The 27255-nt window shown below is 41.4% G+C and overlaps 2 protein-coding genes across 2 annotated transcripts; one reads left to right on the top strand and one right to left on the bottom strand.

Annotated features, from left to right (window-relative positions):
- The first annotated feature begins 666 nt into the window (after window positions 1–666).
- Window positions 667–7287, top strand: hgd (homogentisate 1,2-dioxygenase). Its single transcript, XM_029457905.1, is given in 15 exon segments — window positions 667–800; window positions 1732–1803; window positions 1940–2028; window positions 2133–2238; window positions 2818–2877; window positions 2958–3049; window positions 3171–3205; window positions 3318–3397; window positions 3677–3776; window positions 3992–4116; window positions 5749–5793; window positions 5795–5854; window positions 5988–6114; window positions 6675–6856; window positions 6953–7287. Coding segments are annotated over 15 exon segments (1335 nt in total). The 5' UTR covers window positions 667–785; the 3' UTR covers window positions 7100–7287.
- A 433-nt stretch (window positions 7288–7720) lies between these two features.
- On the bottom strand, window positions 7721–9954 carry ndufb4 (NADH:ubiquinone oxidoreductase subunit B4). Its single transcript, XM_029457992.1, has 3 exons — window positions 9732–9954; window positions 8755–8898; window positions 7721–7875 (listed from the first exon to the last, which is right to left on the bottom strand). Exons 1-3 carry the CDS (start codon window positions 9906–9908, stop codon window positions 7813–7815), a joined length of 384 nt encoding a protein of 127 aa, XP_029313852.1. The 5' UTR covers window positions 9909–9954; the 3' UTR covers window positions 7721–7812.
- Between the last annotated feature and the right edge of the window lie 17301 nt (window positions 9955–27255).

The following is a 27255-nucleotide window of genomic DNA, read 5'->3' on the forward strand; positions in this document are numbered from 1 at the left end:
GGTGGAAGAAGTATATATATGTTATCCTAGTAAAAGTAGGAATACCACCACAGTGTAAAGTACTTAGTTACAAGTAAAAGTCCTGCATTCAAAAGCATCAAAATATACTTTGAGTACAAAAGTGAAAGTACTCCATGGTCCATTTCAGAATAATATATATAGTATTGTAGTGATGCATTCATGTGTTCTTCACTAATTCTAACAATTTATATCCTGTTAGGTTTCCTTATATCTATAATAGTAGCCTATATCATAATTTATTAGTTTATTTATATTTTTGTATTTTTAATCTGAATCTGCAAAGTAAAAAGTAAAACATTTGCCTCTGAAAAGTAGTGGAGTAGAAATATATAAAGTAGTAGAACATTTATATATTAGGCTCAAAGGTCATGTCGGGATGACAGTTATAACTATAACGTGAGACGCAGAGTTTCTGTATTAACTGGTCCTGTCTGGTTGCACAGGTATGTTGCACTCAAAGCTTTAAAAGCTTCTTGCTTCTTGTTTGTCTTTCCAGTGACACTGGTCGTTGTTTGCGCAGATTTTGACCATCCGACCCCGTCTTTTCCACTTTGCACGAGAGCCTGCTGCGGCGTCACGGGGCCTGTTCAGGCCTAATTAAAGCCATATTGAGACAGAGCATAAACCCAGCCCCCTTTTCAACTCAGTTCATATACCGGCATGCACGCGCCCTGCAGAGGATTGGATTTTGGTCCAAGGCAACGCTTTCAGAGTAAGACTGCAAGATAATTTTTAACCACTGACACAGTTTAGCAGACAGCAGCATGGCGGGACTCAAGGTAAGGACGCTTTTCTCTATCCAGCATTATTTTATTTAGTCTATATCAGAAACATACAAAGTTAAACTGCATCGGGTCATCATTAACTGTAACAAGCAGAGCGACTGGCTGAAGGGCGGCGCTGCCTCCGACCAATCAGAGTGCTGCATTCAGCAGCTGCCCAGATGTGGTCGAGACGCCTGAGCTTCACATAACAATAATATTTCAGTGGCAAAGCCTCATTTTAATAGAAGAAAGAACATTTAACTTTCATGTATTTTAGTAAATGGCTCTTGTTGGCATACGTGTTCAACCAAAAGTGTCTTAAGAATGCGCGTGACTAAGCGACTCGTTATAGTTCATGCGATTTTAACCTTTTTAAAAGTGTTGGACTTTATGTTTTTTTCCCGTCTTGCTACTTTTATTAGAGTTAAATCCAACTTTACATAACATTATTTTATAAGAAGCAATCTCAAAGCATGCAGCCATGGCACATGAACGCGCACATATGGAACCCATTCATGCCTGCTGTGAGGGCTTTTTGCAGACCAACAATGACTCAGCAAGAATTCTTTACATTCTGTCAGGTTGTTCTGTGTAGAGGGGAAGAGATGTCTGCAGATGGATAGGAGAGTTATAATCTTATCATAATTGGAGTATTGATCGCAAAGTACTGTGGAGGATGCCAGTATAATTAGTCTGTCTCTGTAACGCAATAACAAAAATAATGGATGACTGCGAGGGGGAAACCTGGCATAACTGCAGTTTGTTTTATCATAGATCTAATGTGAATCAATATGACAACAATTAACAAAAAGACAAGTCTTAATGACAAGCCTTCACATTTAATTATAACCAGCATGAACACATTTATCCTGCATTACAATGAAGCCGCATGGTGTTTACGTGTGAGTTTTTTTGTTTTCACTTTTAACTTGAATATCTCTTGCAGTACATGAGTGGTTTTGGGAACGAGTTGTCTTCTGAAGACCCTCGCTGTCCTGGATCTTTACCCGAGGGACAGGTAACACACACATTCACAAAAACACACATTGTGTCAGTCATTGTCTTATTTATTCACAAATGTTGCGAAACTAAAGTCTTTATGTGTCTGCAAAAGAAGAAATAACACAGAGTGTCAATGTGTTGTGTCTCCACAGAACAATCCTCAGGTTTGTCCCTACGGCCTCTATTCTGAGCAGCTCTCCGGCTCAGCCTTCACCTGCCCGCGGCCGGCCAATAAGAGGAGGTTTTCATCTGTTTCCTGACATTTAATACCCTCAATTGCCACTATAAAGCCAAACGGAACTTATACATAAGAAATGACTCAACTGTTCTTTTTCCTTCCTCCAGCTGGCTGTACCGCATCTTGCCGTCTGTCAAACACAAGCCTTTTACCGCCGTGCCCTGTGGAGATCTAACAGAGAACTGGAACGAGGTGGAGCCCGACCCGAATCAGGTAAATAAAGGCTCACTTTGTCAGGGAAACTGTGAATCTGGTTAATAGTCTAGTCTATTTAAAAAAGGGTGTGGTCATTTTCGGGCTGTTCGCCCTGTATAGTGAATTTGGCACACATCCCAAGTTGTTCATTGCGGTCATATTAGTCTATAACAGTTGAGTTATCCTCCTAAATGATGTGCATACATGTCTAAGCCAGGTTCTCGACTATAAAGCCCCTTTCACAAAATGTCAAACTATTCCTTTAATTCTGAAAACCTCAACTGATCTGATTCCTCTGTGTGGTTCGATCAAATTTGATTGATAGTTCCAGCAATATAAGCAAAGAACAGCACAACTGGCATCACATTTAAATCCAAACGTTACTCTTATTGGTGCACAGACATAAGTGACCCTTTTCTAACGAAGCCACACCCACTTCATACCAGTTTGAAAACTAATAAGAAACAGAAGTACAGAAATATCTCATGTGCAATAACATGATTATGAGAACCTGTTTTAAGGGTCTTTATTCTCTGCACAGATGAATTCCTTTATACACTGAACACGTACATTCTGACTCTGAGGTTTCTCTCACAGCTGCGATGGTTGCCGTTCACCATCCCCAAATCTACGGAGAAGAAAGTGGACTTTGTGGCCGTGAGTTCAACTTGTTTTTTCTCCATAATTCTTTCATTAAAGATCCGCAGTTCACTGATTGGGATTTCTGTACGTTGCAGGGTCTGCACACTGTCTGCGGGGCCGGAGATGCCAAATCTCGCAACGGCATTGGCATCCACATGTACACCTGCAACACCTCCATGGTCGACAGGTGAGAATGTATTTGTGTGCAAATGTGTCCCATCATTTTCACATTTCAAACAGCTACAACATCTTTGGTTACACTTTGAAGTTCTTTTCTAAGCCATCTCTTTATTTTTTTCTTGTTCCAGGTGCTTCAACAACTCAGACGGAGACTTTCTGATTGGTGAGGGAAAGAACTGTTGATGTATTCACATTCATCACAAGAAGAACAATGATCGCTCAATCCTCAGCCCTTCGTCACCTTCAAATGTTCTTTTCTCTGTTTGTCTCTGCAGTCCCCCAGCAGGGTGAGATCTTGATCACCACAGAGTTTGGGAAGATAATGGTCGAGCCGAATGAGATCTGTGTCATCCAGGTAAGATCTATGTTTTTCATCTCCCCAGTGTTCATACATAAAGCTACCACTGTGTCTCCCCTCACACCCCACTTACCATATTTAGGAAGACATAGTTTGCTACTTTCCAAAAATTACCGTAAAAATAGAAAACAATGGAAAGAGGTTGGAGCTCCAGAAAGCCTGACCACCAAGATGTGAGTTTACACATTGACTCCCCCCGGCATCGGTACGTCCCACATGTGATTAATAACAGCACCAGTTTTCCTTTCACCACTGCTTCTTATGTCTTTTGTCCAGCAAGGGATGCGCTTCAGTGTGGACGTGTTTGGAGAAACCCGAGGCTATATAATGGAGGTGTATGGAGCCCACTATGAACTCCCTGACCTGGGACCCATAGGTGTGTGTTTGTATGAAATTCCCATGTTCCTCAGCTGTCACTAAACTACAATAGTGAACATGGTTTAAACATTATACTTGCTAAACATGTGCATGTTAGCATGTAGCATGCTGAAGTTAGCATGTAGCTGCTGTACCAAAGTACAGCGTCACATAGTGTGTAGTGTTGTTGATAAAGATTTCAAGTTGTGTGTGACATGTATGTATGTTTTGCAGGAGCCAATGGTCTGGCCAACCCTCGTGATTTCCTGTGTCCAGTTGCTTGTTACGAGGATCGCAAATTGTCCACAGGTTACACCGTCATCAACAAGTACCAAGGAAAGCTCTTTGCGTGCCAACAGGTGTGTTTCTTGTGACATTTCAGTTTCTGTGTTTCAGTACATTTGCATGTGCACAGACACATATTGCATACTTTCCCTATTACCCTATTTAGGTTTGTGTTTGCTTCAGTAAACACCTACAATGACTAACAGGAAGCCGTCCAAGTGAAGCATGTGATCCATTAGCGGCTCCTGCCGATTGAATTGCCATCCCTGATGGTTTAATATCCAAGTGTTAGCTGTTATCCGTTCAGCAGGTTTCCGCCTCGACTCCCTTATGAGCCTTAATCACTCATAATTAGTTAAGGCATACTGGAGCTACAGACAGTGTACCTGTGAAGCGTTGCTTTGTCAGAAAAACCTTTCCCAAGCTAAGCATTAATTTCACCATATTTCACTCAGGGAATGATCGTGCCCCTCCCCAAACGTCCTGTTGGGCGCATAATTGGATCGACACATAATGTCTGACAGGAGGTTTTTTACAGAGACAGGGAGGAGGTGGGTTGAGAGGTTTGTCAGGATTGTAACCGTGGAAACCATGTCAAACCACACTGTTATTATTCATTGTATGAATTACACAAGGGCGAGATACGGTTTTTTGTAGCAAAACAAACAATTTTCCATCTGTCTCGCTGCCTGGACGTGAGTATCCGCCCCCTGTTATGTGCTGGGTGTCAGAGGTGGAGGCGGCTGGCTTCACCTGAAACTCTTCTCCTGGTGTCCCCAAGCCAGGAGGGTGAGGCTGCAGGGGCAGGAAAATAAGGTGGGGGACGCTGGCCTCATCTCGGGGAAAATGCTGCTGCTCCCGTCTGGTCCTGCTGTTTTGTTCCCCGCAGAGTGCTGAAATTGCTGAAATTAACTTATTATTTGCTTGACTGGGCCAATATGTTTGTGTTTTGTGTGCATGTATGTGTGCAGGGGCTTGCTCTCCTCCATCTTTTCCCTTCCATTTTAATCGAATATAGTGGAGTTACTGCTGATGAATTTCCCAGACATTAGGCCTTTTTGTATGGCAACTACTGTAAACTGTGTGGTTAAGATTCTGCCTTGGTATTTATTAATCATATAATATGCTTGAATTTACATATGCACGTTTGTGTCGGCATGTGTTGTCTGTGCGTACGAGCTGATCATGTGTGTAAGGAGCATGCAGGTCACTCGGGAGGCAGCTTGAGTTGTAATGAACTATATTGATTTTAGAGCTGCTGTTCAATGTCTTTTTCGCAGTGGCATTATCAGAACAGAGAAACTATATGAAATTGCTGTGGTTTTAACAATCAAGATAAAAAAACATCTCTGCACTGCTGCTCCCTCCCCCATAACTGCGCCGCCACGACCGTCAAAATGCTCAAAGTTTGGGAAAGTTTGATTGTGAAGCCAATTACCCCATAATACCTGGAGCCTCGTATCACAAAGAACAGGGGGAATAAAAGAGAAGAACGCATGAAAGAATCACACACTCTTTCACAATCAACCCCTTTCATTATAACCAGTTTTTTTCTCTTTATGTCAAGAAGTACTCTCTGGGAATTTAAGATTACAAAGACATTATTCATTATTCCTTTTTCCTTGTGAAAAGCTCAATTTAAAGTCTTTTGTGTTTGTTGCTTGGGCAGACTGTCTTATTTATTTGGCTCTGTGCTCTGCACGCAGGATTTCTCTCCATTCAATGTGGTCGCTTGGCACGGGAACTACACAGCCTTACAAATACAACCTGAAGAACTTCATGGTTATCAACGTTGTGGGTTTCGACCATGCGGTAAGAGTCATGCTAGAGACACACTCCAGTATACTAAACTCCTAATATACATGCAACACATTCCTTTCTCACCTGAAAGTCAATTGAACTCTTTATTCTCGAGCACGCCCTCACAAGTCACATCTTCCTGTAGGATCCATCTATCTTTACCGTGCTGACCGCCAAATCCACGCGACCAGGTGTGGCCATTGCTGACTTTGTGATCTTCCCCCCTCGGTGGGGTGTGGCTGACCACACCTTCCGTCCACCGTACTATCACCGTAAGACCACAATAACACACGCGCCTCAAATCCAAAGTGGTTTAGCATTTTACAGGAGAGAAGATTTAAAAGAGCAGAAACAATGAATTTTGAGAAGTACAGCTGTTTTCTCATACTAGTAGACTTTGTGCTACGCAGCGGGCAGTAAGATGTCCGGTGCAAATGATTCTGAAATTTGCGTTCTCACATGCAGCTCCTCCGAGTCATATGTAGACAATTTCAGGGTTGCAGTGCACGTGTGGAACAGGCTTACGCTGTTGAGACGTGGCTGAAATTGAATCCTAATTTAAATGGAAATGTCATATTGTGTCTAGTGAAGCTCATTTTAGTCTATCATGAAATGAAACAAGTCAACCAGAAGCTAACATGTTCCATTTACCCAACCAGTGTCAAGACAGCATGTGATAACAATCCACCTTCTGCACGAGTGTGTCTGCTACACCACCTTTTGTCTGTTCTCACCACAGATCCTTAAGGCCATCTAGTGGAAATCAGTGCCTTTTTATACAGCAAACTGCACCTGGTCATGTTGTTACAGCTCCTCCTGCCTGTCACTTTAGGTAACTGCATGAGTGAATTCATGGGTCTGATCAAAGGCCACTATGAAGCCAAAGAGGAGGGCTTCCAGCCAGGAGGGGCCAGCCTGCACAGCATGATGACCCCGCATGGCCCGGACGCTGAATGCTTCGAGAAGAGCAGCACCGCTGAGCTCAGACCTGAGAGGGTGGCTGAGGGGACCATGGTAAAACAAACATAAAGTTTAAAGGTCAACGAGACAAGCAACATTTAAAAGTCAATGATACCAGTGATTATATCCGTCTGTGTCTTCTTTCATCAGGCTTTCATGTTTGAGTCATCCTTCAGCATGGCAGTGACCAAGTGGGGACTGCAAACATGCCACAGACTGGACAAGAGCTACTACCAGTGCTGGGAATCTCTTCGCAGCCACTTTAATCCCAACTGGAGGTCCAGTGAGCAGGAGTAGAACTAATTCACTCAGAAGAAATTATAACCAAATATAGGTATTATGCAAAGACAACAAATGTAATTTGATTTTATTAATACAACTAATGTACAGTCGTTAAGCTTGGCTTTCTTTGTGTTGTTTAAATGTCTGACATTAAAATCATTTATTTTATGCAGGTAAGATTTGAGTTGCACAATAAAGATTAAAACAAAGATTTTCTATTTGTCATGTCATATGTTTAATATAAAAACCAAAGCTGGACTATATAAAGTTTCTGTACATGCAACAGTCCTGCTGAACATGTGCATCTGCTGCTTTACTTTTACAGTTTCTCCCTCATCTTTTAAAAGAGTTTGACTATTGATAAAAGTGATATTTCATGTGATCTAAAAAAGTTGTGCTGCGAGATATTTACCCAAAGTCCGTACGAGATTTCAAGACATTTTTCCTAAATCATACTAAACACAGTATTGCAGCTCACATGTGTTTATCTCCTGTACAGGTTTTAATGTGTGGCTGGTGATCTTGTTTTCTGAAACACTTTCCCAAACTCAAATATAAATTCCCTCTTGTTGTGTCTCCTGTTAATATGCTGCTCCGTGTCTATTGTTGTTGTCTCACCAATTGAAAACACATGACTGTTTTTGACAATATAATTTTATTCGGTTAATAATAATAATTACATGCAGCGGCATCACTAGAACATAAAGGAGGTCTTTATACACCGCAGTTTAGGATGACAAACAGAACTTGCGCACGACGGTTCCGGCCTTAATCTGCTCCTCCTTCCTATTCTGTAAAAACACACAAACAGATGATGGGTTAATGACCCTCACCCTCTTCACCTTCCGGACACTTTGTCAACCGCATGTTTCTCCAATGAGCATTTTGTGATTGTCAAGCGCGTTTTTAGTCCTGCAGTCTGACAAATAACATTTCTATTGGCCCAGGATTTAGAGGGTGCATCGCCATGACAATGAAAGCAGGCAGCATTTTAAGTGAAGCATTTCTAATGTGACTCAACTGCACAACTCCAAGAGAATAATGAGCCACAATCCTCAACTAAACAGCTTTTCAGATCTATGATGCCATTCATGACCAAGTACCAAATTGTAGGAATATTTTAGGCAAAAGTATAAATGCATCAGTGTGTCAGATTGGCTAGAACATTCATATTAGTGCTGCAACATGGTCAAAATGACCTCATGTGTTCTCATGCCAATACTGTGCTGTTCACTGTATTTTATCAAGTAAAATCACTGTTGTTTTGAGCCCCAGTTTGGCACCGAGTATTGTTCAAATCACAGCAAACAGATGCCATGAAAGGAAGCAGTAGGGATTAGAAATAAAGCTCAGACACCTGCAGCACAAAGGCACTCAGAGAAAAGACTTTAACCTGCAACAACATTTAGGCATAAGTTCTTTGCTTATTTCTGTTTTTGATCATCTTTTTTGGTTCAAGTCTGTTAGTCTTGCACTTTTCATAGATTTAAGAGGGTCAGTGGGGCTATGCTTCATATGTTTTTTGTTCTGTGTTCAGACATTAAAATGTGCCACTGAATCTGTAGCATATGGACTTTAGTTATACAGAAAAGATGGTGTAGTTATTAAAGCTGCTACTTAAGGAGCCACAGGTGATCATCGAGCAGAGGTCAGTGCATCTTGTCTCATACCCGGTCTGTCTTGAAGATATAGAAAAGGGCGAAGAGAGGCACAATTCCAAACATCGCACCAATCAGAGATGTCTTGAATGTGGCCTTGAAGTGTGGGTAGGGGTTGGCACGTGCATACACCCAGCGTGTCAGGGCAGGGTCCTCCTGTAAAGACAGAAGTATGAAGCAAAACAATTACATACTACGTTTTACTACAACAAAGATGTGTTTTTTAAGTAGTAGTATGTTATGATGATATAAAACTGTTGGGATCTCTCTTTACACTATGTTCAACATACAACACGGTCTATCCTGGAGTCTTTTATTTTCATTAGGAAAACACAGATGGAAAACTTTATGAAAGAAAAAAACTATCAAACGTCAAAAGTCAAACGTGACTTCTGCAAAGGTCTTGCTTTGTACGACCAAAAATATTTTGTATAAAATGATACAGAATGAAACAGAAAATCCTGTTGGAATTAGTCCACTATTTCTGCTTGAAAAGTGACTTATTGATTATTAAATTAGTTGCCAATTATTTCTCTGTCTATCGACTGATCGTTTCAGCTTTAGGTTTAATTGCAGTTTGATTGAAGCAGCTGGTGATTAGCAGACTGGACGAGGCTCAGTTTAGTTGTTGCAGGGTTAAAGACATAGGTATGTAGCAATTTATCTCAATTAATGTAAACTTTGCTTAAATGTCATTTACTCTATCTGGAGCTCATGGCAACAATGTAGTTCTTGACTAAATTTAAAGGATATAAACACTAATGCTACTGAAAGAAAATCAACATTGACAACACACTTCTGTAGTTCAGCTTCAACTTTGTCAAAATAATATTAATTCCATCCAGTCCCGCGTTAACACAACATGCACATACATATTTAGTCAAACCAAATAGTATAAATGTATAGCAAAAATGGGTTCATGCTACCGTTAGCATGTAGCCCTAGCCATTTTCAAGGGTGACATTGCTAGCTAGCAGCTAGCCACTCACAATAAGCTCTTTTCTGTGCGGGTTATTGAGTTGCGTCTGATACTGCCGCTTCAGGTTCGCTCGTAGAGCTGCTCTGCTTTCTTCGGCACGTCGCTTGTCCAGCGACACGTTGAAATACTCATTTGGGTCCAGTACTTTTGTCCGACTAGCCAAGGGCGCATCTTGGTAGTCCGCCATGATTGTTTGGTGACGGCTGGGGAAAACGTGATCTTGTGAAATCTCGCGTTGAATGTTGGAATGGGCACCATGGCAACATCAAACTTTCTGAAACGAAACAATGAGCGCAACTGACTCAACTAAAGAAAAGGACGAGAGTGCTGTGGCTGGAAGTGATGATGACTTCCAGTATGAAGAGGTATCTCTGGGAGATGACTGGAGTTTGGCAGAAGGGGAGGAGGATTTGGAGACGACGGTGAAAGCGATCCAACACCGGGCAGAGGCCAGCGCTGCCGCCGCTGCCCCGACGTCCCCCACACACCGACCCGGCGCCGTGGATTACTTTTTACGTAACTTTCTCTTGCACATGGGCATGACGGAAACACTTGACTGTTTTCAGACTGAGTGGACCGAGATGGTGCAGAAAGGCCTGGTGGATACAGGGCTGGTTGGTGTGGTACCGGACGTGTACACCGACAACCAGCGTCTGGACAGCGAGCTGGAAAACGCACGGCGGGAGGGGGAGGAGTACAGGCGGGCAGCCGCTGCCGGAGCTCAGACACTGGTGAGGGTTCAGAAAGACAGAGACTTCCAACGCCTGCAACATAAGCGTGTTGTGCAGGAGAAAAACAGCCTCATCGAGGAGATGAGAAAGCTGGAAGTGCAGTGCAACAACTACAAACCTGCAGTGAAGCGGATGAATGAGAAATACCAAGCCGTTTTAAAGCAGACCATGCTCGTGGCTTTGGAGATGGACAAGGCATCAGCACGAGCTGCGGGCGTGCAGGTGAAGGAGGAGATCCAACCAAGACCTCCATCATCTGCAAATAGCCCAAGAAGTTAGACAAGATGAAGCCAATGAAGGATAATATAAACAAATATTTATTCACATAGATTTGAGGTAGCCTACCACCACCTTTCTAAAAGTATTTGTACTTTGTTATCTGGTTTTATTGTAAAACAGTTAAGCAGGAAATGTTGTAGCTTTCTATAACTACTTGTGTGTAGAATAAGACTTTACACCTAAAACAGGATCCTATATGATGATACTATGAACCAAATCCATTGGGGATATTGACACTATATGCATTATTGTTTTACATTAAATAATTGCTCATAAATAAATACATCATCTTTCATTGGTCTGCCTGTGTTCAAGGTAAAACTGTTTTATAGTTTTCCCTTAAATTAATTTAATTTACATTGATTCAAAACAAAAATCCTATTGTTATATTGCATCCATATTTTTCTGTTTTCAAATGTTTTACAAAACAAGAACAAATAATAATAATAATAATAATAATATAGTATATATTATAATATATATAATAATAACAATAACATTCATTAAAATAATAAATTAAAACAATAATGATCATTTATTTATTCAAACATAGTAATAATAATAATAACAGTAATACTATTATAATTTAACCTGCTACATGTTCTTGCCTACATATTAAAATAAAAAAACTACAAACCTAATACATCCTTATTTTTCATACTCCACCATACATGATAATAACCATGAATGATCTTTTAATGTCTCTTTACTCAGCTGTTGTACTTCAGACATGTTGCATTATAGAATATAACCACCAGAGGGCAGTCTCTACCTTCACTTCCACAGAGTGAACATCAGCTGCAGGTTCCACCACAATAATAATTTGTAACGGCAGGGAAGCAGGAATCTGCTGAGCTGCACTCAATAATAAACCAGCAAAGCACCAGTGTCATTCCTGCTCGTATGAGTGCTCAGTTTCCCCTTTTGACAACCACAGCAATGCTGGTCAGCATGGGGTTTGGATGGAAACAAGCCACTTCATACAGTAGGCGGTAACATTATAGAGCTAATAATGCAATTTCCACTTAAGTGCAGGTCGAGCAAAAATGTTACGAGTTTTTCACACCACAGAAAAGGGTTATTAACCACACGGCCAAATATGAATGATTAAAAATAATTGGCAAGAATGAAATTAGTTTTCAAAATTGTGAAATAATAAGCAGTATTTTCTGTGTACTGAAATGCATTAGAATCATTATGCAAAGATCACATTTTGGGTTTAAAAGATGGTCAAGAAATCCTCTCATTGACACAGTGCAATATCACTTCCCTACATTCTTGCTGCTGTATTTCGTTTTGTAAGAGTTTATCTGCTTGTTGTACTTTTCATTACACCAGGATGATGGAATTTAAGTAAAGCTGAACTGTCGTAGAGCCTGTTCAGATATCTCAGTGGCTTTGCAATTGGATTATGCAATACAGATATACCTTCTCACACAGATGGGTTTTTCTCCCTCTTCTTACACTTGATACTCGAGTACAGAGATGCCGAGAGAGCTCTTTGATCCGGAGAGGCCCAGACGAAGTTACATTACGTGTGACCAAATGATTTATTGTCCTCTCAGGACCTCTAAAGTGCCACCCGCTTCTGAAACATCCATTTATGACTTCAAAATTCAGCATGAGACCAGCAAGCCTCTCTCTGTCCCTCTGTCTGTATGTCTGTCTGTCTGTCTGTCTCTCTCTCTCTCTCTCTCTCTCTCTCTCTGTCTGTCTGTCTGTCTGTCTGTCTGTCTGTCTGTCTGTGGCTGTCTGTCTCTGTGTCTATCTCTCTGTCTGTCTCTCTGCGTCTGTCTGTCTGTCTGTCTGTCTGTCTGTCTGTCTGTCTGTCTGTCTGTCTGTCTCTGTGGCTGTCTGTCTCTGTGTCTATCTCTCTGTCTGTCTCTCTGCGTCTGTCTGTCTGTCTGTCTGTGTCTCCTTAATGTTCAAAAAGAGATTTAGCCTCAAATTAAATATTTGAAATGTTTCTTCCCCCGGCTGACACCCGACAGACCTTCACAACTTGAAGTTTAACTTTTGTGAAGTTTCTGAAATGTGAGCACAATAGCAACAGAAAGTATTTTTCTTCCCTTACAGCCTGCGTCATCGTTACACCCCTTTATGTCTTTCTTTCCACAGAACATTTATTATTTTATTCTCTATCGTACATCAGCGATGATGACTGATTATTTGGATGCACTGACTGTGAAGCTTTTGACAGATAATAAAGATGTGACATAGATTTGTAGGCAGTTACAGACTGAAGGAATAAAAGGTGGAGGATTTCTATCAGCAGGCGGTGCTACCTTTTAAGATTTAATCACTCCCAGTAATCAGAAGTTATTTTCTTCTGTTTTGGTCTTTTTAAAATGACGTCTACATGCAAGCCTGGCTTGGGAAGTGGAAGCATGTTTCTTTTCCGACCACAAGCTAAAAGTAATTTTCTCCTTCTTCTTCACTAGAGTCTCTGAAGTGGTTTGTAGACTTGCAGACAATGACTTAATGTGTTGTGCTACTCTTTGGTACATAATATTTCCAGAGACTCCATTACTCTGCTTCCCTTGAGGAATGTAAGTAAGGAATGTATTTCCTTTCCATCCTTGTGTTTTGATCTACAGTACATAATTATGCCAGTTTGGAACCTTTTTATTTTATTTCACAAAAATGGTTACAAAGTCAATGAGGTGGTGAGCTGGAGGCAGAACCTCCCAAACTCTTATTACCCCTCCCTCCCATGGACTGTATGAGACGTAGTCGCCATGATGTCACACATTGGTTTTGTGGACTTCGGTTCTGGAGCCTCAAATTTGGTGTTTTGGCCTTTTTTGGAGCCAGAGGTGACGAGAGGGTGGAGCTGTGCAATCGATCGTGTGTTGAAGAAGACTTGAAACTAGTGATGAGAACATAAACTCATCAGGAAAATGTTACTGAGGTAGTAAATAAAGTGAGAAGTCGGGTCATTTTCTCATAGACTTCTATACAATCTGACTTCTTTTTGTGAATAGGAGTCGCCCCCTGCTGGATATTAGAGATAATGCAGGTTTAAGACACTTTTTTAGCAGGCCTGAGGAGACATTGTTGTCTTTTACAGCCTTTTATAAGATGTTTTGAACTCTTTGGCTCCATCGTAAATGCCTTTAAACTGATTGGGATTCCTCTCGTGCCGACTCCCTGTGCTGCCCCCTCAGCTCCTGTCTCCGCTGACAGGCCTGTCCACTTCACAGCCCGCGACGACCTTTGTGTCATACCAAAGAGAAAGGAGGACGAAAACTCACATTTCATCCCACTTGGCTCATGCTGAACCAAACCTGCCTCACGTCCCTTTATCTCTCCGCCTTTGTCCTGTTTATGCAGCTGAAATACACCGGGCTCTGAATTGTGATTAAGATGCATTGCCTCAGCCTAGTTACCTGCCATATATATGATGTGTTGGCTCCTTATTCCTCAAGATATATTTTTAAGAAATGCTGCTTTTCTCAATTCATCATTGATTCTCTCTGCCTTCCAATTCTAATATATATCTGCGAAATTGATTCACCTTGTCTGAGAGTATTCCCTTCCTAATAAATCTGCCTTCCATGGACCTATATAGTGGGCAGCGTGTCAAACTCAGCAATATTTTCTGCTTTAATGTACTGAGCAGGGCAGAGATGGGGCTGTGGCATTGACTCAGCAGGCATCCATCATCTTCAAGAAGAGCTACGCAGATGAATTGTCCAGAGACTGAACTGACAAAATCCTGCATTTTTCTTTCAGCTACGCTCATCTCAGCACTCGGCTTTTACGCACAATTTCTTGATTTCTCAGGCAATATTTGCTCCAAAGCTAAAAGGATTTCTAGTCTGTAAAGTACTAACGGTGACTGATGTGGGACTGTCGAGATCAGTCTCCAACACGTTGCATGTGAACATCTTAGAAATCCAATTTTGGTCAAGATTGTATTTTCTTTGCTTCTACTGCGTTAAGGAAAATGCTGAGAAACCTCAAAATGCATAGTAGTCAAGGTTAAACCAACACTAATGTTTCTTAATTCCTGACATTTTATGATGCAGGGTAATTTGTATCAAAGGAAACCATTAGCAACTGTGTGTGTGTGTGAGAGATATGTAGGCTACTAGCAACCAGATGCACTGCACGACTGCAGCATTAACTGTAAGTTATGATTGCTATTACATACTGTGACCACAACGTTTGATCTAAATCAGATTTCCGCAGTGTCAGACATTTGTTTGTAGTGACGGAGGGACTGCAGGTGGCAGACTGCCTCTGGACGTGCAGACTGAGGCTTTGTTTATAACTAGAAGCTGACAGAGCCTGGAAAAGTCAATGAATTCTGCATTGGCCCATAAATAACCCTCCCGCTGCCATACATGTTGAAAGGTCAGCAGGCTGATGTATTGAGCTGACATCACAACACTGTTACTTAAACATATCACGCATGCATCTCTGTTTGTCTCTCTCTGCCGTTCCTTCATTAGAAGGAACGGCCGTGATGTGACAGGGCCGCGCCGCTGTGACGGTAACAGGAAGTGTTGACAGGCAGCATGTGGGAGGCTGTTTGGGGGAGGTGGTGTCAGGCCGGAGAGGAGGTGAGGGAAGACAGCCAACGCCCTGTATCTGATCTGATGGGAAGTGAAGGAGGGGAAGGAGACAAATTCAGCCCTAAAGCATGGTCATAGTCTGAGGTCAGCGGGAAAAGAGAATAGAAGAGAACCACGGTAGGAATACTGAGCAGGGAATACCTTGTCCTGCCCGTCACCTCAGAGTCTGCAGCAGCTCATACTGTCTTCACTTTTACGGCCTCATGCAATGAAGTTAAAAATCAGTTTATTACAAATGTGGTTGTTTTTAATTTCCATAGTTTTGGCCATTTGCACACTACACTGCTCCAATGTTGGCTGCCCACAGTTCAGCCAGATGATCTAAACCACTTATCTGGAGGTCAACTCATGAATATTTGGTAATAATCCATCATTTTCCCTTTTTTGTTTTGCCAAGTATTGTTTTCATGTTGCCAATTTGACAAATCCTCCAGCAGTGAGTTTTAGCAACACTTTTATTAGATTAATCGGAGAAATATGAAACATTTCGGGGAATACGTTTCTCACTGGGAGTTGGATAAGAACACGGATTACACGTCTGCACACTAAATATGAAGCTACCGCTAATAGTCGTACAGATTGTAGACCTACGGGTTACACAGATGCGATGTGTTAGAGGTTTGGAGGCAGATTTAGTTCCTTTTTGAACAGAGTTTCTGGTCTTTGTTACAAGTTAAGTTATCCAAATAAGCACATTTCCCAAAATCAAACTTTTCCTTTTTTAAGATTTAAGTTATTTCTGTGAGTTTACTTGCAGCGACTTGTGCAGCTTAACCGTCTCTTCCATGTTTGTTGTCATTTCTCTGTCTCTATTTCTTTTATGATTTAGCAAACTAGCTAGCTATGTAATTCGTATTACAGCCTACTTGGCTGTGATTGATGAATCGAAAAAAACACATTTGTAATAAACCGGAGTTCTAACACTGTAATTCACATTGTGATGAAAATAAGACGAGACGCAGTGTAAAGGTCGTCACTGGACGGTTCTGCTATATATTATCTAATATATATATTAGTGTAGTTCCTGACTCGGGGTCGATCCTACGAACGTGTTGCCCGATGCTAACGCAGAAGTTGTTTGTGACTCTGTTCCCACATTGCATGTTGTCTGGGATAAGATGCTCCTGTCAACAGAAACTAATACTTACTCCGTGGTTTTTCCGCTGCTTGAAAAGGATGTTGACCGTAAGCCACTAACTACATACGAACCTGACTGAAGCTTTTGGGAAATCGTGACGTATCACTCCGCTTACGTCGTTTCCCACCACAGTCGTAGAGATTGAAGGGCTCCAAATGATTTTGTTAGTAGTGATTATCATCAGCTTTGTTCTCGAGGGGATAACTGAACCCAAAGCGGAGTGGAAACAATGCCACACACAACCATTACACAACCGCACAGGCTTTAATACGCTGTGAGGATTCCCTTTGTGTTGACCACACACAGTGACGCAGGCTCATATTGAAGTCTGAACTTCAATTTAACATTTACATCACCGGACGAACTGGGTTTATATGGTGGATTTCTATTTGTGTCTTTAGGATGGACGTGTGTGAGATGATGACAGGGGAGTGAGCCTGTGTCTCTCTCATCACTGTTTTCAGACATTTGAAAAGCATCCCGTGGTTGTTTGTTTGTCACCAAGACAGGTTCACAAGCAGCTAATACAGGTCATCTGATGGTCAACAGCTCAGGACGTTCCACCTGTCGCTCTCCTCCCAGAGCTGCTGAAGCGGGTTCTGCATCAACTATATGCTTCAGGGAAAATGTCAAGTTTATAAATAACATTTTGTTGGGTTATTTTTTCCTTTGCTCTCTGTTTGTGTCTATAAAAGCGTAAAGATGAGGCTGCATGCCTACGTCAGGAGCTGAGGCTTTGATCAGTAAACGAGAGGAGGATGAGTCATCCTGCTCATTTAGATTGTCTTACATTTCTACTCGGGCTTCTTTCCTGATCACGTCGCCTCACGCTCTGGATTTCCTGCATCACTCTGGGTGGGCTGAGTGCAGTTTTAGCATTTTTGCCACTTTTTATTTTAACCCAACATACAATCACCACATGGTTTTGTTCATGCTGTAAATAGGTAAAGACGCAGATGCCGAGCAGCCCACAAACATTTACGTCAGTGTCCTGCAGAAATACTCACACAAACCTTCTGCTCCAGACCAAACTGTGTTTCCATTCCTGGCCAAATGAATAAAACATGACACAAGATATTTAAATAGACAAAGTTTGACTCCTGAAACAGATGGTGATCTACGTTTAGATATTTTTCTCTTGGCTGCTGTAATGTAATTGGTTTAGGACCTTTTTATAGAAACCTGCTGCCACGTTTGCCAACCTGTGCACTATACATGTAACACTCCATCTGTAATTGGGAACTTCGTGGTGTTTTTACCCCATAAAATCAATTTAATGAATCAGTCGGTCAGTTTCACAGACCCTCAAGTGGGAAATGTAACGTGTCATTCTGGGAAGGCGACAAGGAAAGACTGAGCTGCTACTGTTATACAACTTCTGAATGGAGCTCAGAAGCATTAAGCACTTTTATAGAGAAGCATAACGTGCTCAATGTTTAAAGACGCGTACATCATATGTGTCTACTAAACTTTTATTGAAATCTGATACAACACAAGAAATATTTCTGCAAAAATATACCCCCAATATTCATAAGGAATCTGTGATTAAATAGGTTACAGCAAAAATGGCAAAGTATAATATTAATATGGGATCATTTGTGATTTTATAAGATGCAGGAATATATTAGAAACTTAAAATAGTATATAAAAAGTATCCATAAGTGCAGACTGATAATCTTACAGTTGAAACAGTGATGGTGGACACACACGTCAACATAACTCAAAGCACATAAACCGAAGTTCTTCTACATGTTTTTGGGGACACACGGTTGTAATGTGCACACCCCGAAGTTAGAGCGTTTTATTTCCCAGCACTCGTCTTCTGTACGCTTCTTTTGGGTCTGTCGTTCTGTCCGTCGCTCTGTCCGTCGCTCAGTGAATCTCCCTGCAGAGCACAGCACACGTCACGTAACTGTTCATCAAACACAAGTCTGTGTGGAGAACAAACATTTACATCAGGACTCACCAGGACGGATAAAGCACCAGTACGACCAGAGTTCCTGCCTTTGGATGGATCGGTCTTCAGCTGTCGTCTCGCTCTGATCACCTGGAAGAGAAATCACACAGACGAGTGAAGCTTCTTTACAACTGAGCTGTTCTGTGACTACTCTGGACGAGATTATTATGAAACTGTAAGGACATTAAGCCTCAAGCAGGAAGCGACTACAAGAACACATTTCCTCTTATTTTTGTTGCATCTTCTTATTTTGTTATTACCCATTGAATTCTGGGATTCACCAATGATTTAATATTTTGTTTTACGAGAGGTCGAGAGCAAATTGTTTGTGAAACTCATGAATATCATATAATAAAATTTAGATTATTATGTTTTAGAGTAATTATAATTTAGATTATAAAACTATTGATCCCAGTTAAGAGTATTAAACTCTTGCAGGATGACATTGTGTGCGTTCAGATCCTGAATGTCTCACATTCTGCTCTTAGATGCGTTTTGATTTTCCTGTAACGTCACTACTGACGTTTATTTAACAGACTTCCTTTCACTGCTGCTGAAGTTTGTTTGGTGGCATCTCAGCCCTTCTATAGTGTTTAGGGTTGTATGCGAATAATAAACCATTTTAGAGCAGATTCTGATGTTTGGTGCATCTGGACGAGACTTCAAATTAAAATGTAAGAAGTTTAGGAGAATGTTGCAGCATGAGGTCTAATGTGTGAACGATATCAAACATGTCAAAGAACAGATTTCACCGCTGAGTAAAGCAAAGTGATCCAATGAAAGCGGGGAAGGTGTCCTCATCACTCTGCCTGCACATCAGGCCTCGCTGCCCCAGCTGTTGCTCTGCTCGGGGGTTACCATGGAGACTCACCTGTAGGGGGGTGGATTTGTCGTTGCTAAGGAGGGAGAAGGAGCCGACGCGGGATTTACGCTTGTTCTTTTTCTTATTCGCAGCTTGAGCCAAGTGTCGCCTGGACCTATCAGCCTGAGAAACCACAGACACGGGGATTAGTATGCATCGATACATCCGGGACATATTGTGCTCTTTGAATCCACTGGAGTGAATGACACACAAAACACACAATTCCCCTCCAAAATGTTTGAACATTATGGGATTATCTCCCTCTACATGCTTTATGTCAGGGCCTGCAGCTGTCCCTCTGGATGAAATAAAAGGAAATTATTGCTTTTATTTTTGCTGTTGTGTTTGCATAAATACAAGTAGTAAATATAGACTAAATTTAAATCACCATCTAATACAAATGTTTATTACTTTTTGATGGACATGCAGCATTTGCTCGTCGCACAAACTGGAAATGTAGACAGATGACATAATGCACGAAGCAAATCAACCCAGTTTACTTGGGACACGGGCTTTATGCTTTAACTTAGTCAGTGTGCAGTTTCATAACTTTCATTAATCTTTTCGAATGTAAAAAATGGACAGCATTCATGTCCACAGCCCCTTTCTGTATTCCAGCACACAGATGATTCAGAATGACTAACCCACCGCTGTAACCCAGTCCCCACCTTCCCCCACACTTGGCCTTTGCTCACTGTGACTCCTGTGTGACTAACGAGACGTGGTTTACCTGGATGAGAGTATTGGGGAAGCCTTTGGCGGAGAAGGACCCCGGCAGGCTGGAGTGGCTCATGTGGGTGGGACCCCTCCGCTCCAACTGTCTCTTACGTCTGAACAAAACCTACAAGGGTGAGACAGTCACAACCACGTCCACAACCACAGAGGGAACATCTCCTGTGTGGGGAAAGTGCATCAAGTCTAATGTGTGGTGGATACTGAGTGGAGCGTCATCCGGTCCTTGTCACATTCAGTCTCTCTTTTTTATTGGCAGTCAAACTCCAGCATTAAGGAGGAAACTGCAAAGTTCTTATCGTCAGTGGCTCCATCATTGTTCATTGATCTGCACATAAGTGAAGCACTGCTATCGATTCACTGGTTTTCCTAATAAATGGACTGTCACTTTGAGAAACAACAGGTTTCAGTTGAACAATTAGCACTTTGTGGTACATTTATAACGTTTCCGCAGAGCTCCATCCACGCTGTTGCCAAGTTATATACAAGTGTGGAACTGAAGTTTCCAGTAATGGATAATTCTTTTTCCACTCTGTTGAAAACAAAGACTGCTACAGTAGCTGCAAAAATAATTGTTCCGCAATCATTTGCGCTGCCAGTTAAAGTGCTACAGTGATTGCTGTTGACATACATTTTGGTGTGTGTGTGTGTGTGTCTGTGTGTGTGTGCCTGTGTGTGTCTGTGTCTGTGTGTGTGTGACTTTAGTTTGTCTGTTTCTGTCAGTAAAACTACAAACTGTTTGGTTTCACTACCAGAAAGCTTTGTCACATGTCAGTAATAAAGTTTGCATGGATGAACTGTTTTGTGCGTTATAAGAAGGTTATAATAGTTTAGAATTTTCTGTTTGTTTATATTTTAGTTTTCAGTGTGTTTGCTAATTTTAGTTTTAGTTTTACAGCAGTGTTTGTTAAATAATGTGACCGTCTCCTTTTTTTCTGTACTGATACATTAGAGCACAAAAAACAAACTGAAATACGTTAATTTAAATGTATTTATTAGTTCTTTAACCAGGTAACATCCTTTTAGTTTGAGTTATTTTACTAAAGTAACCCTGGACTGTTTGTTTCGAGCACCATGATGTCTTTTCTCTTTTATCTTCTTTCTGCGGTGTTGTTTCTGACCACCAGCTCTCACACAGAAACTAAAGGATTCAGACCTTGAGGAGGAGTCAGTGGTACGTACCAGCTCTTCAGGTAAAGGTAGCGCCCTCTGCTGCTTCTGATCATCATACTGAGGAGGAGAGGACAAGGTCAACACTGCAGAATAATTCAATACACACAAACAGTTTATGAATATGTGATCGTTTAGTAATCTGGTCCTTCACATTGGAAATATTCCACTGAGCCAGACAAACACACAATGTCACGATCTACAATACAAACAATTCTTCAGCACCCAAGTCGCTAACTTTGCAAAGGTGCGCCATATTTTCCTCACAAGCCAATCAGAGCAGGTCTTTTTTAGGAGGAGTTCTTAAAGAGACAGGCGCTACAGCTGAGCGTGTCAGACAGAGGGTGAGCACAGTATGAGTAAAATAATGTGTTTTTTGAACATTAAATTGTGTTAATATGTTCTAGAAGTAACAAAAAATACAAGTATGAACCTGAAAATAAGCAGAATTCTGCCTTATTACTCATTTAATGTATTCCACTCTGTTATAAATAAGTGACCTCGGTGGGAAACTCAAGTAAACCAAATCAAATGAAGCCTCTGAAAAGATGCTGCATCGGTTATTAGTTAGTTGCCACCACATTTAAAGTTTGAGCTGTAATTACATAAATAACTGCTGAAGAAAAGTACATATGTGGCAGAAGCTCCTTCAGATGGAACCGACTTCCAGATGAAAACTCTCCCATGTGTGGGTGAGAATCCTCCTCTCGCCTCCTCGCAGCTGTCCAATCCGTCGTCCAGATGAGGGCGATTACTTTGGACAGAACATGAGGACAGTCCACAGAAAAATGCTCACCACAAGTTTAAAGTATAACAGCCACTCGCCACATGAAAAGCCAAAAAAGGAGCTGAAAGAATCTGTTCCACAGACGGGTGTATTTTTGGTGTGGTGGCACTACGGCTGTAAAAACCATTACAATGAGACTTTGTTTCTGTTAGAAAAATAAATGATACGTCTCAACAGGTCAGGGTTAGACTGTACACGTCGACTGCCACCCTGACACACTTGACCGCTATGATCGTCACAGCACAGGAGTCAGACTGAAGTTACATTCCTGCAGAGTTACTGACCTGAACTGTTATTTCAACACTGACCACACTGTCCCAGCAGAAAACAACTAAATCCATCTCTCTACCGGTCATTTAAACTTAAAGTGAAATGTCCAACCGGTCACATCCTCCCTTTTCTTTTGATTTTATTTCTTTACTTTAGTTTTCTTCCAGTTTTTCTTTTTTGCTTGTTTTAGTTTAGAGTTCTTGTTCTGCATGGATGAAAATAATATTTAAATAAATCTAAACTGAAAGTACAAACTGTTAAAGATAAATATCGTTTTCCTGAATTTGATGTATGATTTCTCTTATTACATCCTCATCTTTGGTTAAAGAGCTGGAGACAGATTTTTAAGATGTGGCTTGTACAAAAGACACAGAAATGTCAAAAAGTATTCAGTACATTTTAAAGTAATTTCCCACATTTAAAACATATATTGTCTTAAAATTAAAATGGATCTAACTTAGCATGACTTTAGAGATGTAGCTCCACGTTTCGCTGCCAGCTTGCATAACAAAGTGCTCTGTGGCGTATTTGCAGGAGAAAATGCTGATAATTCAGATTCTTTTGACTTTCATTTGAGACAAAGGTTTGTAATTATGTAGTTTGGTCCAGCAAACAACATTTAAATAGACTTGAACAGGCTGCACTTACCCCTGTAGTGTCCCAACAGCACATATGATGACTGATACATAATGAACACCTTTTGGTTACCACTGTCCTTCCCTAACTATCACATCCATTAGAAGTGCGCCTCTTACCTGTGCGTCTGCGGTCTGTGCGCTGACACACAGCTCCTGTGTTGCTCCTGAGCAGTCGAGGGCGTGTGACAGCAGGCTCGCTTGCAGGCAGAGCGCGCACAGCCAGATAGTAAACCCCATGATCCAGGCAGGAACTCGAGTGTTCCCAGCCCCTGTCAGCTCCCTGCTTTATACTCTCGGCTCTGCTAATGGGGAACAGATGCAGGGGAACGGGAGGCCATGCCAGCTTCACGCAGACAAACAGCCCACCACAAGCCTGTGCTCTACGCCAGCCAGTGGCCTGCGGTCCTGCAGAAACATGTCAGACATCTTGAGGGGCCTCCCCTTTAAAAAACTGCCTACCCCTACCCCACTAACCCTACTCAAAGACGAGGACATTTTCCACTTACGCTTGCACTGGAGCTCCTGCCAAAGTGTGGAAACTTGTGTTGTCAAAGCCTAACGAATGAAAAATTGGTGGTTTGGTTCTTGTAATGTCTTGAAGAAATGCTGCATTATGCAGGGAATTAGTCTGCTGGCTCCGTGCAGATGAATCTCTTTCCTTGTGCTTTCAAAAAATATACGTACAGCGGCTGTTTATGCAGTTCAGCTCTGATCCAAACACTTCAGTAAGACTTCTTGAATTACAGTAATTACTCCTCAGTAGTCTTTCTCAGTGGAATATACAGCAGCTATCAACACTGTCGATCCATCTTTCAACTGCAGATTTCTGTTGACTGAACTCTGGCAAAGGATCGTCAGATGTGGATATTAGGGATACTACTCATGATCATTTAGGGAAGAAACTGAAAGACAAAAACTTCCCTTTCTCTTTAAATTGTCCGGCATGTTTTACATTATCTAGAGCGCATGTTGAGTGGGGTTTACTGTACCTCTGTGGGAGTTTATATGGCCTTTTAAAACTGCACACCATAAAGAATGAATCTCCTGATGTGGCACGTTACAGATGAATAGCCACCCTGTCTCAAGGTGTATTACAGGATGGAAAGAGTGAGTGGGAGGACGAGAATCTAGTCTAATGTCTTCAAGCCTCCGTCTCCGAGTCACCGGGGAACGGTCTCCTGCTTGGACTGGAAACATGCACTGCTGGGAAAATTGTGGAAATTAAATAAGTTTAATTTCCTGTCCAGGATGAGCCCCGACACCTCGTCCCTGTCCTGCAGCACGGCAGTGAAAGATGTTGCTTCTTACTCAACAACACTTGAGATTGTGAAAGCCTCTGCAATGTCTCTTCCAATGTTCCCAGTGAGTCACAGTTTGAGTGCGGACAATGAAGGATGGTTATTCATCTTCATGCAGCGTCCAATCTCACCCCCTTTTTTTTCTGAGATATGCTCGACGCTGTGTGTAGGAGCTGTTGTTGCAAACTTCTCCCTGGAGGTTCAGCAAGACCACTGGCTAGACAGCTGCCGGCTAATGATGGGAATTGATGGAGGGGATGTTTAGTCAGGAGGAGACAAAGGAAGCGAAGAGTGAAAAATGACCTCAAAACAGCAAACGCTGCTTTACTTGGCCGCCAATCAAGAATGGACTCAAGTCTACGAGAGGCGTTGGTCAGAACACTCAGAAATGTAGTCAGTTACTAAATACTACATATGTACTGTGTGTGTACTACATAATGCAGGAAGCTGGTGCTTTTGTCTAAGGTTTTATCAATGGCCACATTGTAACGCAAGAGGAGCGCTTACTCAAAATGTTCATCTTCCATTTTTGAAAGTAAATAAAAAGGAATAAAAACTCCCGATGATTTCAGTCTCCATGAAGAAACCTTACGACCCGAGAGATTTGATTTGGTTAACAAATGTTTTATTTTTTATAATTGTATTTATTATAATCAAAATACAAAAAAACACAATAAAAAATAAATAAATGTGTAAATAAATATCCATAAATTACACAGCCTGGTGTTACTCTTAGTAAAACCTGTCTAATAAGTTAAGTTTTTGTGCCTTCGTTCTGAAATTTGGTGGTGAACTTGATAACACTTCTATGTTTCTATTGTGTTTTTCAGCTCGGGACTACCAGCTATACCCATCTTCAGACATCTTTTTCAACAACAAACTTCAGGCGGAGTGTATTTTCTTCAAATTCAGTATATTCAGACCACTATTACTCAGTGCCAGAAGCCTCTTGGAGTGATTATTCACTGTTTTGCAAGAACAATAAGAGAGTTATCTTTTGAATGAGACCAACATCATTCAGCTGGTGCAAATGGTTGAAGAGCAGCTTTCAATTTACTTTGGGTATGTCGTTTGTAGGTATTTTCAGGTAAATTCCCCCACACTGTAAGAGGTTAAAGACAAAATCAAGTAATCCTCGAAAATATAACTACAATTTCAAATGTTTTATAGTTATTTATTATCTGATTATCCACGCTACATGTAACAGTGTCAGTCCTGTTGAATCAGCCTGTGCTGTAGTTTAACACAACATGAAATCACTTCCTGTAAGACATGCCCTGAATCATGTTACCAAGGTTACAAGTTTGCATTACACTTTTCAAGTTAAAGTAACTTTTTGATGCATCTCAGGGAGTTCACTGTATGAAATTGCTATGCAGAGCCACTCTCAGTATTCATCCTCATGCCGCTCTAAATATGGAGAAGTGTCATTCATCAGCCCTGCTCTGCTTTGAGCTGCTGTCAATGTGTCGGAGGATGATGCTCTGTTGCTAGCCAGCTGTTTGACCTTGTGAAAGAAACAAACAACTGTCTGTTCTGACCAGAGAGGAGAAGACAGGTAATTTGTGACACATAAATACTTGTAGAAATGTGTTTGTCTGCGTGTGAGGGTTAGCAACAAAGCTGTTTGGCAGCAGCATGACAGATGAGAGAAAACAGGAAACAACATCTGCATTAGGACGCATGACTCATGAAGTAATGGATGTTTTGGATTATGTAATTGAAACATTTACTATTTTACGGCCTCGTTTGTCGAAGGGATGATTCACCCAAATTACACAGAAACCTTTACTCACTTAACCTACGGTATTTATTCATGCAGATAGTTGTGTTTCATGTGGATATCTGTCTCATAGTCCAAATACTATAGCAGTGAATGGAATATGGTTTGTGGTGCTGAATGCTAAAAAATATTTACAAAGCTCAGCAGGATCTTTCCACACACACATTGTCCCCAGTCAGTGGCCGGCAGTGTTTTAACTCCACCTTCTAGTATCGGCTCAGCTCACTGGGAACCTTGGAGGTACTAAACGTAGCAAGTACTCTGTACAACTACAGCTGTGCCATGCAGGGGAAACGCAGAATCAGATAATTGATTGCTAGAATGATATTGAAACTAACAGACATAAGAGATGTAAACACTTTGTATGCAGTCGTGCTGCCTCCAGTACAGCTCTACATATGTGTTTGGATCTGAACACTAAAGACAATTCTGATTCACTCCAAAATATACCGGGTTCTTCCTTGGCTCGTGCTTCATCCGTCCACCAAGCTTCATGAAAATCGGGCGAGAAGTTTTTATAATCCTGCTGACAAACAGAACAAACTGAAAAGATATAACCTCCCTGGCTGAGGATCTGCTTCACTCTGTCTTGCTTTCAGATGAAATGAACCACTTACGGTCAATTAGTCAATTAGTCTCCTTGTGCATCAAGGTGAAGTGTGTCATATCCTGGCTTCCATTTGGCAAACTGAACTCATGCTTCAAAAAGCACTTCCAGCTATCATTATTATTGTTATTGTTGTATGCAGATATTGCATGTGTGTGTTTGGCAGTCTATAAAGGGTAAGATGTGAACAGTGTGTGTGCACTTAATGTCCTATTGTGCAGATAATAACCTCTAGTTGAGAAATAAGAGACTGAAGCTCATGTCTCCCCCGTCCTCTCTGTAAAACTGGACAGGCTTATGGGTCTGATTACAAATCAATACTCCTCCACAGCACATTGTTCTCTTCTTCTTCTGTGCAGCCGCTTCGTGAAAGGTGCGAGCGAGAGGAAAGCAGCGAGGCTTTCGATCCTCTCATGTGGTAACGGCGGAGGAAGCCAAGGCCGAGGAAAAACGGTGCGGCTGTGCTGCAATTTGTGAGCTTGTCATTGAACAAAGAGGCATTATTGTCTGAGATGTAACATTTCACTTTGCGTTAATGTGTCCTTGGATGTTTGAGCATTAGCACACGGAGGAGTGCCCATTTCACTCTAAGTGAATCTCAAATATATCATCAGATACTGACAGTATTTGTCTTTAATCTCACATCAGATGAACGCCACAGAGTTTTACGGAATAAAAAGGCACTCAGCAACGACAGGCTTC

The sequence above is a fragment of the Cottoperca gobio genome, chromosome 20, assembly GCF_900634415.1.
Source record: "Cottoperca gobio chromosome 20, fCotGob3.1, whole genome shotgun sequence".
NCBI lineage: Eukaryota > Metazoa > Chordata > Actinopteri > Perciformes > Bovichtidae > Cottoperca > Cottoperca gobio.

Coding starts and splice junctions, on each gene's coding strand:
- ndufb4 (XM_029457992.1), bottom strand. CDS start 9,908: ATGGCGGACTACCAAGATGCGCCCTTGGCTAGTCGGACAAAAGTACTG. Junction 8,899..9,731: donor CGCACAGAAAAGAGCTTATT/GTGAGTGGCTAG, acceptor CTGTCTTTACAG/GAGGACCCTGCCCTGACACG. Junction 7,876..8,754: donor ATATCTTCAAGACAGACCGG/GTATGAGACAAG, acceptor GTGTTTTTACAG/AATAGGAAGGAGGAGCAGAT.